Source organism: Phlebotomus argentipes, unplaced genomic scaffold, assembly GCF_947086385.1.
Source record: "Phlebotomus argentipes unplaced genomic scaffold, Phlebotomus argentipes genome assembly contig_2, whole genome shotgun sequence".
Classification (NCBI taxonomy): Eukaryota; Metazoa; Arthropoda; class Insecta; order Diptera; family Psychodidae; genus Phlebotomus; species Phlebotomus argentipes.
The window spans coordinates 10,317,636-10,334,729 of NW_026776162.1; the positions used below are offsets into that span (position 1 = coordinate 10,317,636).

Below are 17,094 nucleotides of genomic sequence, written 5' to 3' on the forward strand. Positions count from 1 at the left end.
CTGGTACAATTCCTCAGAGATGTCGATATTCTGCAAAGCCGCAGCGGGAAAAAAGGAAATTCGATTAGAGATGAGATGAAAAGGTATGACTGCTGGAGGACCATTGACCTTATTCTCGATGACAGAGCCGAGGGAGCAGAAGAGGAATAATTGAAAAATCGTGCTGAATACAATCCAATACACGGCGTACCAATCACTCTGGGGGGTGAAATTCACATCATCAAATGGGGAAGTTTTCGGGGGTGGCGCAGCACACTCAGGAGATCTCAATAATAGATTGCACAAACTTACAATTCGGGCTGCATAGAGGCCAACGGAGCCACTGAGAGCGAAACTTCCAAACGACATTAGAAACATGAGATTGTACACTCTGTCGAGTCGATTCACGTAATCCGTGTACTCTCGATGGAGTTGACTCAAGTGCCTGATGCACTTTGTGGTCTCGGCGTCGCTCAGTGACTCCTGGTGCAGCTGAGACGACATCCTCCGCAAGTGGATGATCAAGCATTCGCCCAACGAGGCGCCGTTGAAGATGAAGTAGACAAAGAGGCCATCCAGAGCCACCAGCTCGTTGATGCCCACAAAGAGGCACAGCAACTGCATCCCAGTCTGAATCTCATAGTCTGGAAATCCAGCTTCTGGATCTGGATTTAAGCCTGAAACCCGAATAAGAAGGTCTCAATCCATCCATCACATGTGCATGCTGCAGAAAATACCTGGAATATTGCAGAGCACAACGTACTTTCTCGTGTGATAGAGAGCAAAGTTGAGAATAGGATATGAACTCATCAAAAACATGTTTGTGTTGAACATGCAGAAAAGTATGCGCTGGATAATGTAGTGTCTTTTGGCCCATTTCAAGAAGGGAACTTTCAATTCAGGATCATCTTCGATAAACTGATGCTTCTTCAGAACAAATTCGTAAGTGTCTTTTAACAAGTTGCGATGGACATACGCCACAATAACCTTAACGTTGACCTAAAACCGTAAAATGATCAAAAATTAATTTCAAAAATTATAATATTATTTGAAAGAAGTCAAATCCACATATTTAAAGCTCAGTTTGTGCATTTTTCAGTGCGATATTTCAGTGTCAATTAGTAATTTTTGTAAGGAATTTTTGCAATCAAACGAAAGGACTTTTTACCTGTCCTGCTGCACCCCAAATCGAGAGACACTGCAGAATCTTCACTGTGTCCTCTCGCAAGATGTAAACAGTGTACAAGCCACAGAGCATGTAAAATGTTGGCACCCAGAAACATAGGTAGTACTTGATGTTCTTCCGCCCATCCCTAATCAGGACATCCAACCCCACGAAAGTACATCTCTTCATCAGGTAATCTCGGTCGTCGCCCACGGAAAAAGCTCTCGAGGCCATCACTGACGCGCTACTGAAAGCTGCGGATTCCATCTCTGCGTATTTGTAGATTAGTGAGCGTGGGAAGATGTTTACCAGATGCTTCAAGGTGAGTTTTCAATAATTCTCACATGAGTGAATAATTGACTGACACCCCCGCAAGAGCCCGAGTTGTCAGGGTGCGTGCTGATGTGAGTTCTCTGTGAAGTTCTGAATAATTAACGCTAATTTCGAAGGGAATTGATGATGGTTTCGGAAAGCACTTATTGACTGATAAGGAAATGTAGGCCGCCATGGCAATTATTTGCCATCGGATCACTTAGACAATATTGAGAGAGAGAGAGAGAGAGAGAGAGAGAATGAGATTTGGGTCATGAGATAAGCCACTCAATTTTGTGGGTGAAATACACTTGAAAAATATCATTTATTGACTTGATATCTTGTATGAATTCACTGCCATGTGGTGAAATTGTTTGAATTCTTCACATGCTTCACTTGAACACATCCTTGAGAAGGAGGAAATACGAGTAGAGCGCCTTGTAGATGGACATGCCAGTCTCGAGATTCAGGGGCGCCAAGTGACCCACCGTGATGGTCTTCATTGTCTGCGAGCGCTGCAGCATCAGGAGAATGTAGCGCTTGTTCTTCTCGCACATCTTCAGCCAGCTCGTCTCGAAGATTGTCTGTCTTATCTGTTGGTTCTGAGGAGGGAGAGAGAGAGGGAGAAAATGTCCTGAAAAATTCACAAATATGTCGCCTCATCTCACCTTCGTCTGCAGAATCGTGCCGAGAAGATTGTAGAAGAACAGTTGGGTGAACGAGGTCAGCACAACACCGTAAATAGCGAACCAGTCACTCTAAAATTGGGAAATGATTGATCAAATTGCTTATTGATTCCTCCAAGGATGAAATATTATTCCTAAAGTCACTTCCACAAATCCTATGACGAAGTTTCAAGAATTTATGCACATTCAAGTGTCTCCAAAATGTCTTTTCTGCTTAGATTTCTTGGTTTTCTGATTTTGTTAAACAAAATTGCGAATTTGTACACCTTCTGGGGTCAATATCTCCCTCTTGGCTTCCTCAAATTCTCCTAAACTCACCGATCCGCCCACATAAAGAGCAACGGAGCCGCTGAGGGCGAAGCTGCCGAATTGAATCAACAGCATTGAACTGTACATGACGTCCAATCGCGAGACATAATCCATGTATTCGCGATGGAGGAACACCAGATATTTTATCCTCTCCGTCGTGGCGTCGTCTGTCAATTTGTTCTGGTCGATTTCTGCGGACATTCTCTTAGTCATGACCAGCAGCGTTTCGGCCACGGCAGCGCCATTGCACACGAAGAAGGCGAAGAGTCCGTCGAGGACTATCAGTTCATAAACGCCAGCGCATAGCGCGATGAACTGGTAGAAGATGTGAATCTCGTAGCTGGGAAAGGGAGCGTGAGTGTCGAAGGGCAGGCCTGGGATATTGCAGATCAGCAGATGCTTCCTGTCGCCGAAGAACACAATCGACAGCAACACGTACAGGCTCAGCAGCACAATGTTGTTGTTCAGGACATAGAAGATCGTCTTCTGAATCATGTTCAGCCGTCGCGACCACTTGAGATATCCGGCATGGATTTCGGGATCTTCTTCGCTCTTCTCCTGCTTCTCCGCGAGGAAGGTGAAAGCTTGCCGCATGGTTTTCCTGTAGATCAGCGCCAAGATGGTCTTGACACTGCACTGTCCGGCCGCTCCCCAAACCGAAAGGCACTGCAGGACGATCATGATGTCGCGGCGGTGCTTGATGAACGTGTAGAGGCAGAAGATGTGGTAGCTGGTGTTGACCCAGTAGCAGAAGTAGTAGATGAAGGTGCGCGGCACTTTCTGCACGAACACGTCGAAGCCCACCATTCGCAGGAGGGACACAGTGTACTTCCTGCTCTCGGCCACAGTGAATGCTTTCCCAGCCATGACGACACTGATGGCAGCAAGTTCCCTTGCTGATGTATTTAATGCGGTGATGAGAGGCGAACCTCATTAGGCTCATTAATGTTGAATGTTGAGAAAGTTCGAGTTATTCTGGAGATTTTCCAGTGAGAATTTTTAAGGAAATTCACCTGTGCTTGCCACTGAGCTTTCAAATTGACCTATGAGAGCGGGAAACATTTGATTGGCCGTCACTAAATTATTCAATATGTTAAGGATATTTTTCACCACAAAGAGTTTTTTTCCCCACCAAATCCATGGTTTAGACGTGGATTAAAAATATCCCCAATAGCAGTGCTCTTTTACACTTTGAGGGGTTTGCAAGTGAGAAGCTTTCGGAAAATCGATGCTTCAATTTTAACAAAAGCCATGCTAAAGCTTCTGTTTTTGCAAAATTCCACCAGAAATCGCGCTACAAAATTGCCAATTGTTACGAGAAGAATCCCTATGAAATAAGCAATGATTCACCCCTTCGATGGATAGGTAACGGAAAAAAAGCTTCGCGCAGAAAAAAGAGGCAGAAATGTGCGCATAAAAATATTCACAAGTGAACAATCACAATGGCATAAATTCCAATTTGGCGCTGTATTGAGTGCAATAAATTAAATTGACAATCAAATGAAAATATATTTATTTATTTTGATGCCCCTCCGCAACAACTCCACCGCGTGTATCTCCATTTGCAGCTCATCCCGGCAAACATTCCCCAGTGCGCGCGAGCATCGAATTTATGGTACGTGACAGAATTCGCAGTGAATTGTGTATTGGCAGTGAGACATGATCTGATTCGGAATTCCATTATCCACAATTTTGCCCGCGAGAAAATTAAATAAAAATGAAATCCTGCCTGGCAGGATTCACACAAACTCTATACGTCCTCACTGGTGCGCCTCCAGTGGGAGGCATCAGAAAAAAGTCACAATATTTCAACGTGTGTGCAATTTTGTATACATTCGGCGAATCGTTGTCAATCAGTGTGACGCACGAAGAGGTTTTGTGAATTTTTCCTTCGCAAAGTGCGCTTCCGATTGTCGAATTTCCACCGGAAATACCGCACTTGTTCGCCTCTTGTGCAACTCTTCGTCATTTCGCGGTGCCAAAGGGTTTCGTGGGCGAGTGAAAGGCGGAGCATTCCATGAGCTTCAGGTGATTGAAATGGCAAGATTGTTTGCTCAAGATATATTGATCGGTGATGGTAAGTTGAACACATTTCCACTAATTGCGTCTCTTACGTAAAGAGATGAAATTTCATCCCATATTTAAGTGCTCTTGAGCACCGGAAGAATCTCATCGATTGACAGTGAAAACAAACAAATAAACAAGCTCAACAAAAACCTTTCCCTTTTCACTAAAAAATTTAATCAAACATTTACGATGCACATGTGAATATTTTGTATTATTTGTCTAGATTTGCAATTATCATACTTACCATGTTACATAAAAACACTCGCGCTTTTGCTAACATCCAAAACAAGCAGCGAAAAAAAATTAAATTCGCTTCGGGTCAAGAGCACAAAGCGTTCCGGTGAATTTAATTAATGAAATTAAATAATTACGATTGCTAAAATTCAATTAAACTTCACCTCATCGCCGAACGGAGTGTAATTGAATATTTAGCGATTTATGCGATTTAATAAAATATTAAATTAGCGACTGAGTATTTTCAGACACGTCACATTAATTCCTCCCGCGATGATTCGAGATGAGTTTAGATGGGGTGAATTTGCATCCGCTGTTGCCGGAAATTCTGTACACAAGAATATAATTTACATTTCATCTGAGCAGCGCAATTCATCCTTTTCTCAAAGTATAACATTTGAATTTGTGGGTTGAAAATTAAACATATTTGATTTCACTTGGCAAAATTTCCTTAAAATCACATCAGAGAACATCCCAACATTGATGGAATGGAGTTGAGTGCGGTGTAAATAAAGAGATCACAAAGTGCGGAATTGGGTGTGGAAATTCCAAGAAAATTCCCCAATGCAATTTTCAGATGACAAAAACAACCTTCCGGTTGAAAGGAAGTTTGCCGAAAGCAGAGAGTCTCGTCGGTGGGGGTGAAAAAGTGAAACACGTATCTATTCAGTGAAGTTCACCCCAGCGTTGCTGAAGTGATGCACTGGATTTATTGTAAACTTTCAAAACTTCTTTTCCCTTTTGGACATCAACCCATAAACATCTCAATCCGTGCGTCCAGCGAGGAAACTTTTTAATGGATTTTGCATTATTGAATGCATATGTGAGGGCGGGATTTTCATTCAATCCTCGCTTCTGGCGCAAGGTGAAGGCGAAACCAGCGCACATTCTTCATGCCAGAGCTTTTCATCAATTTCACAGGGTGCTTTTTGGGCGGGTGAATGCCGCTCGTGGAGAAGGTCTCAATTGCTTGCCAAGAAAACACACAACGATATAAGATGAAACACATGAAATTCAATTGAAGCAGCTTCTCATGGCGGAAGGAAATCCAACAAACTTTCAAAACTAAAGAGTCTCTTTGCGAAAGCCCCGAAAGCTCCTCACTGAGCTGCCCTGGTCGAGTTGGTCTGCTGATTCTGGGCCGCCAGGATGTCGAATTGGATGAAGATGAGAGTGTACATGGACACTGTGCCGCACATCTGCCGGTTGAAATTCAATTACTTTATTTAGAGAGTTATAAGTTAAAACGCCAAGGGGGAAATATTATGGCTAGAAATAGTGTAAAGCTCAGCGGATGTATTGAGTAGTATTCGCAACTGTATTAAAGGTCAGTTGAAGAGTTTTCTGAGCAATAAATAGAAGCTTTTTGTCAAGAAAAACAAGATTTTCTGAAAAAAATGGTTTTAAGACTCATGAAAATGATAAAAAACAAGATCTTTAGCAAAATATATTAGTTTGTTTTGGAAAACCATTTTAAAACTCAATTTCTTCCGCTAATCTGCGATAAAGAGTTTTTGCGAAGAATGCTGTACGCATTTTATCTATATTATTTTCCCTTGGCTAGAGCACTAGGCCGAGCAAATTACCGTGTAAATGAGCTCCCAATCGTAGTTGTAGAGCCAACAAGTGACGATGGGCGCTCTGATTCTCAGCTGCTGGCTGAAGAGTCGTAAATGACGAGTGTTGCTCACCAGGACACTTCTGTTCATGGCCTTGTTGACAAGGACAGCAGTGGAGGCGCCTTCGGTCAAGAGGACGCTGGCCAGGATGATGTTGATGAGCGACATGCTGGTGAAATAGGCCACCCAGTAGTAGTAAGAGCTGTACTGCAAGTCCGGATCAATGCCAAGCATGAACTTTTTGTACAGCGCATTCAGTGTCAAGACAGCGAAGAAGAGCGAGACTGAGACATTCGAAGTGACCTGCAAGAGTTCCTCAATCACCCTGGACAAGCACAAATCGACTCTGAGTCTCACCATGAGCGACAGGAGTGAGTTGATTTTGCTTACAGCGTCCGTGAGGATGTCGTGAATGACGCGAAATTGCGTGACAACATAATCGACATTCTTGGGTGCGTCATTGTGCAGAAGTGAGCGCCTGAAGGCGGCGTTAAGACACACGAATCGGGAGTAAATCAGCATGAGGCAGAAGAAGAATTGACTCATGATGGCCCCAAAATTGTACACAGCCAGAATGTCGGAGATGATTCTGGTGAAAAACGTGTTCACGCTGGTGAAAGCATGCAAATTGTTATAGCAGTGGATGGCAAACATTCCCACCACGAAGGATATCCAGAACATCGTGAACAGTTGCACGAACCAATATTGGCGAGCGTAGTTAAATTGAACGCCCAGTGATTGAAGCTGCAACACGCAGAGGAATATTAAGTGGACAGGAAGAAAGGGAGCTTTTTAAGACTCGCAAGATCTTCCTGCATCTAAATAACTAAAGAGCCCCAAAAATAGAAAATTACATAAAATGCTTACAATGTGAACAGAGCCATCTATCAGCTGAGAGATTGCCGCTGGAGTTTGAATCCTGAGAGGATTCTTCCCTGTGAATCTATCAAGTGTTAATCCCCTACCTTTCTGTCCACATTGTTGATGTCTCGCAAGAATTGCCACGTTCTGTGACGACTCATCAGCGTGTAGGTGATGTTGAGCAGGTGAAATGACACGCCGCCAATCAGCATGAATCTCATGGTGAAGTCCGGCAGATTCGACCTGGAGACGTCCCCGGCGTCGCTCCACAGGAAGTGGAAGGGGAGGCAGAGCGCCGAGGCGAAGGCCAGCACGGCTGAATAAATTGCTGTGAGCCTCGACACGGCGAACCGGTCGGAATTGATGTCCGTTGGCAATTTGTACGGGCATAATCCAATTAATTGATACGACCGATGTACGAGCCTGACCATTGGGGCCAAATTGAAAGACACCCCTCCAGTGGCCATGGTTGAGTGTCGACTGAGCGAAGTCAATTTGCGGCAGAAGTTTGGGCCAAGAGTGGAAATTGAATCAATGGAAATGAGTGTGTTTTCGGAGACTGGAGAGAAAGTACAACATTTCTTCCTCCTCCACAACACACACACACACACACACACACACACAAACACACACCAATTAAAAAGGGTGCTCCAGTTGTAATTATAATTTATGTGTGTCTCAACCTGGGTGACGCTTCCGTCTTGCAGGGAAGCATTAAATAAATGGGGAAACTTTTGCAATTACACCAAAAATTATTGTTCACTCGCACAAGGAATTCCGGGGCAATTACGGTGGCAATAATGTAAAGTAATGCAGCTTAATATTGTGTCCTCTCTGCTGAGCACACTCCCGACCAGAGTGTCTCAGGCACTGCCTTCGGTTGCATCGAATTGAATCATGATGGAGAGGTACATCGCCATGGCGCCCACGGTGGAGGCGAAGAACGGCCAATCGAAGGTGAAGAGTCCACAGGAGACTTCCGGGTGTCTGTGCAGAAGCTGCTGCGACATCAGCTTCAGCTGCAATCACCGCAAAGAATCACTGATGCACATTCGTCCAAAGCATAATACATATCTGACCATTTACCTTCTCCGTGAGCGGAGGCGAGTCGACGTGCTTATTGATGGCCTTGTGAATGAGTGTCGCCGTCTTCCGGCTCTGCAATACAAGGAACGAGAGAGATTTCAATTTGCCAGGCCATTAATTGAGGCACTAAAGGACTCATGAGCATACCTGCCGAGCGATGCTGCTTCCCTCCTTAATGGCCAGAATCACGAACATGTAGTCAAAGGATTGCCACATTGTGTATATCGCAGCCACAATGAGCTGATCCCAGCGATGCTGCACAATGAAGCGGTAGAGAGTGAAGAAGCCCAGCACATTCAAGCAGAAGCTGCCGCAAATCCAACACATTGCCTAAGGAGACAGACAGTTGCGCTCAAATGTGATGATTATTGTCAGGTTTATTGCTGAACTTTAGCTTAAATGTAAATAACAGTGCAGAAAAAATAATTTTAATGGCTGTGAAAGCTCAGAATATAAAGTTTTATTGCGCCAAACATAACTAAAAAGCTCATTTCCTCTTGCAATTCTACATACTGCAGACTTGCCAAAAATCCTCCATCTCGCAAATTTATATAATGAGGAATAAAATGGAATTTCTCTGAAAGTGTAATTTGATGTGTGCTAGAATTTTGGCGGAATCTTCCTGAAGAATTGCATCACCTGAATGGAGAAGCAGAAGTTGAGCAGGCTCACGGAGTCGGCCAATAAATCGTGCATGATGGCCAGGTCAGTGATAAAAGCGGTGTCATCGTGCCAGAAGAGCTTGAGAGTGCCCACTTTGGTCGCCACGACCTTCTGCACCGTTTCCAGGTCGAAGCGTCGCCTGTGACCGATTTCGTCAGTCAATAATTGTAATCACATTTGGGTCTGGATCAATTACCGAAAGGCATTGTTGAAGGTGGCGAAGCGCCATCGAATCACCATCATCATGAAGATGAATTGAAGCATGAACGCCATGTAGGAGAGCGTCAGCACGAACTCGCTGGCGTAAACCACGTAGAACTTCAAGGCGAAGCTTTGAACGTCACCGTGAAGGAAGAGACTCACGACGGCGAGTGCAATCATGAAGCCCAAGATCGCCACAATGCTGGTCACGATGATTCTGTACTGACGCGTGAAATTCGGATCGATGTGATGGATTCGCATGATGGTGTCGCAATTGTGGAGACATTGAAGGAGTCTCCAGTTGAACTGCCTGAAGAAGAGATTGACGAGAACGCCAACGGCCTGGACAGTGTAGCCGCAGACGCTGATACATCTGCTGGCCACGTTGATGGTGGATGAGGAGCTGTAGCCTTCGAAGAAATCCCACTTGATGTTCACGCCCAGCAGGACACTGTAGCAAGTCAATGAAAGGACACAACAGATGACATCCACGAGGGACGTCTTGATCTTGTAACTGCCATCTTTGTCACTCTTGAACACTGTGAAGAGTTGAAAGCCGAAAACTTTGCAGAAAATCCTCATGGGAAGCGTCACTTCGAAGACACTCTCGATTGATTGGCCCATCTTGGCGCGACTGGATAATAATGGAAGGCCTTCAAATTGAATTGCTGAGAGTGGGGAAAAATACAATTGGAAAAAATTTGAGGAATACTTTGTCATGATTTATTCATGCGACATCACGACACATATTGACCATGCAATATTTGCCACCCCTTCACAGGGTGGCGTTGGAGGTGCGCTCGCTGTAGAACTTCGTGGTGTCAAACTGGATCAGGATGGTCACGTATGCACACATCGCGGCCATGGCGGAGTAGAAGAGTGTCCAGTCGTAGGCGAAGAGGCCACAACTCACGATCGGCTGGCGATGGAGGAGCTGCAGAGACCAGATCTTCAGCTTCTCTGTCACGGCTTTGTTGTCCGTGCGACTGATGGCTTTATGGACGAGCACCGAAGTGTACTTTCCCTGGTAAGTCAAGTCGCTGGCAATCACGATGACGGCCAGCAGAAAGAGGCAGGAGAAAATGCAATTCACCCCGTAAACTATGGCGGCCCAGAAGTCCTGGTCACCGAATTGTTCCTTCGTGAAGACACAGTAGATGGTGAAGATCGTGATTACGTTGAAAGCGAAGACGCAGGTTAAAGTGATTAGCATCTGAAGAGCAGACAGAGACAGTCAAAAGCTCCAATACTTGATTATATATGAAGATCTATATCTATATAAGATGACTTTTGATAGTCATCAAAGTTCGTACCGGTATAGCAAAGTATCCGTTTGCTAGAGTCACACTATCATTTAGACAATCATGAAGCTTTGACAAAGAATTTACGAAGGAACAATTTTGCTCAGACGAGTTCGAAACAACTTTATAAAAATCATTTGTTGAGAAGTGTGTCCTGGAAAAGCCACCAAAAGTCAGTATTATCATCAGGTGAAGTTATTTTCAAAAGCACTTACTTAAAGCTTCTATTCAGCAGGATAAATCTGACCCGGATGTTCATCATGATGGCCAGAAAGTGACTGACGTACAGCGTGAAGGCAACTGAGGTGATTGTGCAGGTCAAAGATGCGAATAATCCGAAGAGTGTCTTTGAGGAGGTTATTGTTATCGTCGTCACATTGAAAATTCCGTACAAAATGCCAAGCATTCCAATGCCAACGATGAACCTCTTTGTCCAGAGTCGATGCAAAGCATGGTCAATTGGGGAATTTATTGATGACATCTGCAAAGGAAGGATTTTAGAGACATTATTGAAATATTAAAGGCCAAGAAGAACCATTTTGTCAAACTGATGAAGGCATTTCAGCAACTTCCATATGAATTTGTGCAGGAAGCGATTCGAGATGATCGTCTCGAAGACCACAAGAATGCCCATGGTGATGATATAGCGCGTCATCATGGCGGCGATGTCCGTGCGTCCGTTGTAAGAGTACAGATCGAATTTGATGTTGAGAATGAAGAGAGCCAGAAGGACACCTGAAGAAATTGCCAAATGCACCCAATTTGCTCTACGCACAGCGAAGTTGTGCTCATTGTGGGAAGTCAGCGTGAAGACAATCGAGCCAAAGATGCGGAGGATGTTGTAAAGTGGCTCGAGGACTTCATAAATACTTGAAATTACCCTCTCAGGCTTCTTCTCACTCACTTCTTCACGCATCGCGCCAACTTGCTCCACTGGCAAAGCACCCTCGACGGCTCAAAGACCTCCACATAGACGTTCCATGAGGGGTTGAAGAGCTGCCACTTGTCTGTACATTCCATTAAAATTTTCTATTTATTTTGGACGCAATGAAAAATGTATGCTTTGCCATGCGAAAAGATGGAGACTCTTGTGCAAATTCGCTAAATTAATTTACCATAACTTGACAAAGTTCATTCCACGGGCGCTTTGCCGCCCCTCCAGTGGAAACTTTAATAATGGAGGCTGATAATTTGATAGCACACAAATTGAAAAGGGGTGAAGCATTCGATACTCTACAAACACTAATTAAATTGAGAGTTGCGCGCCCACAAAACGCGTGCTTGCATACAATTTTTAACGCCACTCGCCATGTGGGAGTTTTCCGCATTACATGTAGAAGGATATCTTCTGAGGAGCATCGCGCAAAGGGGAAAAAGGAAAAATTTTATATGAGACGTCGTCAGAAGATTCACCAGAGTTATTCGCAAAATTGACACTCAAAGTAACTTTACGATGGAGCTGAATATTTATGCCGTGGAGTCGACATGAAAACTAATAAAGCTCTTTACTTTATGTATGGACGCTGTGCTTTAAAGGAGTGCGCGCCTTTCGTCGTCTCAAAGAAGACACACACACACACTCTTTTATGTTGATTCTCTGCATCTCCACGAAATTCTCGAGATGTGCGAATGTGGCAGCGAATATGTTGGCGCCAGCGATAGAAGAGATACTCAAGCGACATAATTCGCAGTGCTTCGCGTTATGATCCTGAATTTTGCACAAAGGCACACTGAGAAGGAGGCGTAATGAGATTTCCATTGCAAAAACCTGTCGAATCATTTCAGATTTTCAGGGAGAGAATTTGCCTCAAATCTGTACACCATTTTCTTTCACTTCTTCGAAGAGACTTAAGACTCCCCTAGAGTTCTGTACACAACATCCAGGTCATAACGTCTGTCCCTTGATCCGCCAGAGTATAGTGGAAGTTTTCCTTGTGTTTTCCATTCAGTCCAAGCTTCAGTGCCTCCAGAGAAAGTGTACTCTCTCGATTTGTATTCAGGCACCACGCCAACCACCCCCGGGGATCCATCAAAGAAGGGCTCTTCTTGCTCCGAGCCCCAAACATATTAGCTTCGCTCACTTTGGGGAATTGTATTCATTGATTATCCACCCAAATACCGTTAAACTACACTCAATAATGGTTCATTTGCCGCCGAATTACAAACGCTGAATAAATTTAATCTATTGATTGTGAGGACGATATATATATTTCTTCCGCTCACATTAAAGTCTTGATGGAGCTCAGAATGAGCCCAAGAAGTCAATATAGCCAGAGTTCTTTTTATTGAGTGGCTGAGATTCCGTGGGCAAAAGAAGAAAACATTCATGCGGCATTTGATGTGTGATGAGAATATTCTGGAGATCCAATAGTAAGAAAAAACCTATAATAAAATCCTGACAATATTCTTCCTCGCTCGCGCTATAAAAATATTCTGGCAATCATAAGTTTTTGCTGGGGCGAGAGGAGTATTAAAAGAAAGGCTTTCTCTGTGGTGAATACACCATTGAGCGCTCATGCGGGAAGAAGTTGTGGCACGATGCCAAGGCAGGGCGGCTCATGGGGGATAAAGTGCCCACAGTCACAATACGAAAGCTCTCTTGCATTCTGCAATGCTTGCGGCCAAGAGGAGTTAAATTGAAAATCTTCTGACGATGGCATTTGAAATGCCAAGAGATTTTCTCTAGGAGATCACTGAATTTTCGGAAAAATTAATTTCACCCATTGCCAAATAAACAATTGCAGAAAAGTCATGAAAAATCACTCCATATCTTCCCAAATAACATTAATTCCTCGTTATTTTTGTCCTAATGGACTGCAAAAGTCTGCTTATATAAAAGCTCTCTCGCTCGGCAAATACATGACAAATAGTCATTTGGAATGGAGATGATGATGACGAGGAAGGATTCTTCTCGGGAAACAACAAGAAGAACGAGAAAAGAGCGAAATGATTCACTCATTGGAAATGGAAAAGAAAAATCAATAGACTAAATGAAATTCTCATTACTTAATTAATGGATAAAGTTTCTTTGCAAAAGTCCACGCTGGAATTCGATATTTTCAATTCCTCTTTCCCTCGAGATGTTCTCAACTTGTCTTCTCACCATGACCCAATTCCACACGTTTCAAAACAACATCGCCAATTGAGCCAAATTGAGGGAGGATAATGTTGAACCTTGATATTCACTCACTCTATATTGAATATTTTCCCAACATTTGCCATAAGCATATGAAGTCCATTTGGAGCGTGACGTTCAAGGGGGAGATTATGTGGATATAATTTGTACACCAATTTCGGAAACTCCGCAGAAATTGTACAGATTGTTTGTACATTAATTGTCATGTTATAGTGAAAGTTATCCGTATAAAACATCTCTTTTGGGGTTATATTTTCGATCACGAGCATTTCACTCAAGATCACGACTAGGTTCGTACAAGACACGTAGCGTCACGAAATGTCATGTAAATTTTCCGGCTGAAACATGACAAAAGATGTATTTAAGGGTTAATTCTCTGTTCAGACTGTTTTTGAATTGTCACATAACTTTTTTAAGCATTTGAGTATTGAATACTTCATTTTCCAAAGACTTTTGTACACCACTTACGACTACAAACTCTTCCCTTTTGAGGGCAATAAGCATTGCCATCGGAGGTGAGATCGAGCTGAGGCGATAAATTAATGCGAAGCGGAATGTCATGATTAGGAATCAGCATTATATCGGACTGCAGAGACATCGATTGTGCATATTTCATGCATCGCCACGGATTTGGCGATAATTAATGGTCTGTTCAGAGCGAGATGCGATCCAGAAGTCGAATTCGGTGCGACACACAACAGAGATTTCCTGCCAGAATGTGCCAGAGAAAATGCCATAATAAGTGTGATATTTTTAAAGTGAACAGCCCTATGATCAATTAGTGTGAATTTCCTTGCTTCTGTGCCTTCGTCACGGAGGACCTCTGATGAATCGTGCAGGATGTGCTTGGGCGATGGTGGAACAAAGGGAAACCCACCCAATTTTGGCGCATTGACAAAGTGGAGCGCCTGAAACAAAGAACGCTGCCCACAAATCGCACATTCCCTGAGCGGCGCACATTTTCGGGAGAAATGGTGAGTTCGTTCAAGTGTAATTTGTCTCATTTGAATATCAAATACATTCGGAACATATGCCGTGCCGCTGACACCACATTTCCCACCCTCGGCGTTTCTCCAGTCATTTCGGATTTCTCTGCACCACTGACTTCAACACCACTTCCCCGGTCCATTCGTCACTACAATGAATCCACTAATTTCACACACTTGATTTACCACCCTCAGAGTCGCCAATTTGACGGAAAATTCCCTGCCCAGATGTGCGAATCTTCCGTCGTCAGGGAGAAGAACATGGGCTGATGAAAGATAATTGAAAAGTTTTATGATTTACCCTGCAATCAGTGTTGAAAACCACGCTATAAATTTTCTTCGCCAACAACAAGTACCCCGTTCGCGCTTGAAGACTTGAGGGGTTAATAATTGTCTTGTCGCATAAGCATGAGCGGCCATCGTGTGGAGGCATTATAAGGTGAATTCCACCCCAGTTTTCATCTTTATGGGCAAATTAAATCCAACAGATGCATAAATTTCTACCCCCCAAAAGTCCCTTCAAAGAGAAAGAGCAAAAAAAATCCGCGCGTGGGAGTTTTATTATTGAAAATAAAAAGCACTTAATGGGCACCAAAATCTCCTAATTATGTGTATTGAAAGCGAGGGTGATTCCGCCCCATTCCAACCCCTCCTGAAGAATGTGTTCACGTAATTCGAAATCGATACTCCGTGAGAGTCTCTGTGCGAGATTATCGCCTTCTTCTGCCAATTTCCCGAGATTCGGCCCATAATTTTTGAGATGTTGGACAATCTCCTATTTTAGGTTCGCCTATTGAACTCCAATTTCCATGAATGGGCCCATCAAAGTCGGATTTTACGGGCGTGGAAGTATTTCATGTGAATTTAACGATTATTCTAATGAGTCCTCGAACTTTTAGGGGTGCGGCTCTCCAGGTTGCCCTTCTGGACTATTAAATCATTAATTAATTTCCTCGGTCGTTGTTTTCTCTCTCTCTCTGTCTGGGAGGGTGAAGAGGGGAAAGAGAGATGTCAATTATGCATAAAACACCTGTTTCAAGTCCGCCCACCGATGAAAGCTCTGCGAGTTTCTGCGGTGGGCGATGAAATCTCTGTCTTACGCCATCCCGAAGGTCACGCGGGGTGCCAAGGAGTTGATTATGCGACTGTGAGACGCGATTAGCATAGAGCCGAAGTGAACTAATCCCCTCAGCACTCACTAAAGCCGTTGGAAGGAAGTCACCACAAGCGTGTGATACACTATGCATACGGGCGGAAATTTCAAAGGGATTTTCCAACCATAATTCTCACAATAAACTTGTTTTTCATGGCTGCTGGCTCCGCGCACGAGGTTAAATGTATTCAAATTTGCGGAATTCCCAGCGACAAGAACATTCAAATGTGCTGCAAAATATCACACAAAACGAGCACCCACTTTTTCACCCCCTCGAGCCCAAAAACCGCCCTCCCGTGGAGGATTTTTCTCGTGGCGCATTCCCTGGGAGAAACAATGAGAGAAGGGCAATTTCGGAGGCTCCGTTCATCCTTTGCCTGCCGCCCTTTTTCTGTCGTGTCTCCTTGAAGCGCGTGTCTCCGCCAATGGCAGTCTGGTCTCTGCTCGAGGCCCCCGTGTCACCCCCTTGAGCCCCACCGACCCTCTAGTGTCGCACATCAAACTCAGTGAGTGTTATTCTGCAATGTTTGGTTACACTATGGCGAATGCGGGGCAGACAATTCCTGCTTTGAAGGCTTAAAAAACTGTTTCAAATTTATGAATCTCGTCTTATAATTCAAGATCGTAAAAGATTTATAGAAATTCTATATATGACTTCTATTTCAAATAACATAAGAGCGAGATTTTCTTGTCGAAATATATTTGGTGAATTTTTGAGTTCAGATTTTCAGAAAATAGTTAATAGAAAATCGCGATCTTTTATCACAAAATTTGACATCTTATCTTATAAGATACGAATGCAAAGTTGCATAGGACCGGAAAATGTTTACTCAGCACCTATATCATTCAATGTAGCATTCATTCACCCTTGCTTGGCATACCAGACCATGAGTTGCGTTGGGGATGAAAGATGATTATTGTTTCTGACATTTTGGGTGAAATTTGTGGTCGGACGATCACGAGACGATATGAGAGAGCCGATATCTCGGCAGTGTTGGTAATTTTGAGGAGTGAAAGGGATTTTTTCCGGCCAGCCATTCACCCCATCCGAAATCACTCGGCAGCGGAGTTTCCTCAGCCATTTGCGGATGGCAATGACGAGACACAAAACCCACTTGGTTAAGTAGTTTTTATAATAAAATATCTGCAGAGTCTGTTTGAGGGCTGCTGCTGGGTGGCCATCAAAGCTGCCCTGAGAGGAATTTCTGTGGCCACGAGCAAATTATGGGCAATGTTGCTCGCATAAAAGACCGGCTGGGATGCCGTCTATTTAATTCGATGAAATGCACAAGAACAATTTCCACTGATAATAAAAATCTCTGCTGAGCATTGGAAT

The 17,094-nt window shown here is 43.7% G+C and overlaps 1 protein-coding gene across 1 annotated transcript; it reads right to left on the bottom strand.

Annotated features, from left to right (window-relative positions):
* Window positions 1–1,848: 1,848 nt before the first annotated feature.
* LOC132265269 (odorant receptor 30a-like) lies at window positions 1,849–3,318 on the bottom strand. Its single transcript, XM_059765849.1, has 3 exons — window positions 2,461–3,318; window positions 2,125–2,214; window positions 1,849–2,058 (listed from the first exon to the last, which is right to left on the bottom strand). The coding sequence occupies exons 1-3, from the start codon at window positions 3,316–3,318 to the stop codon at window positions 1,849–1,851; spliced, it is 1,158 nt and encodes a 385-aa protein (XP_059621832.1).
* Window positions 3,319–17,094: the final 13,776 nt, after the last annotated feature.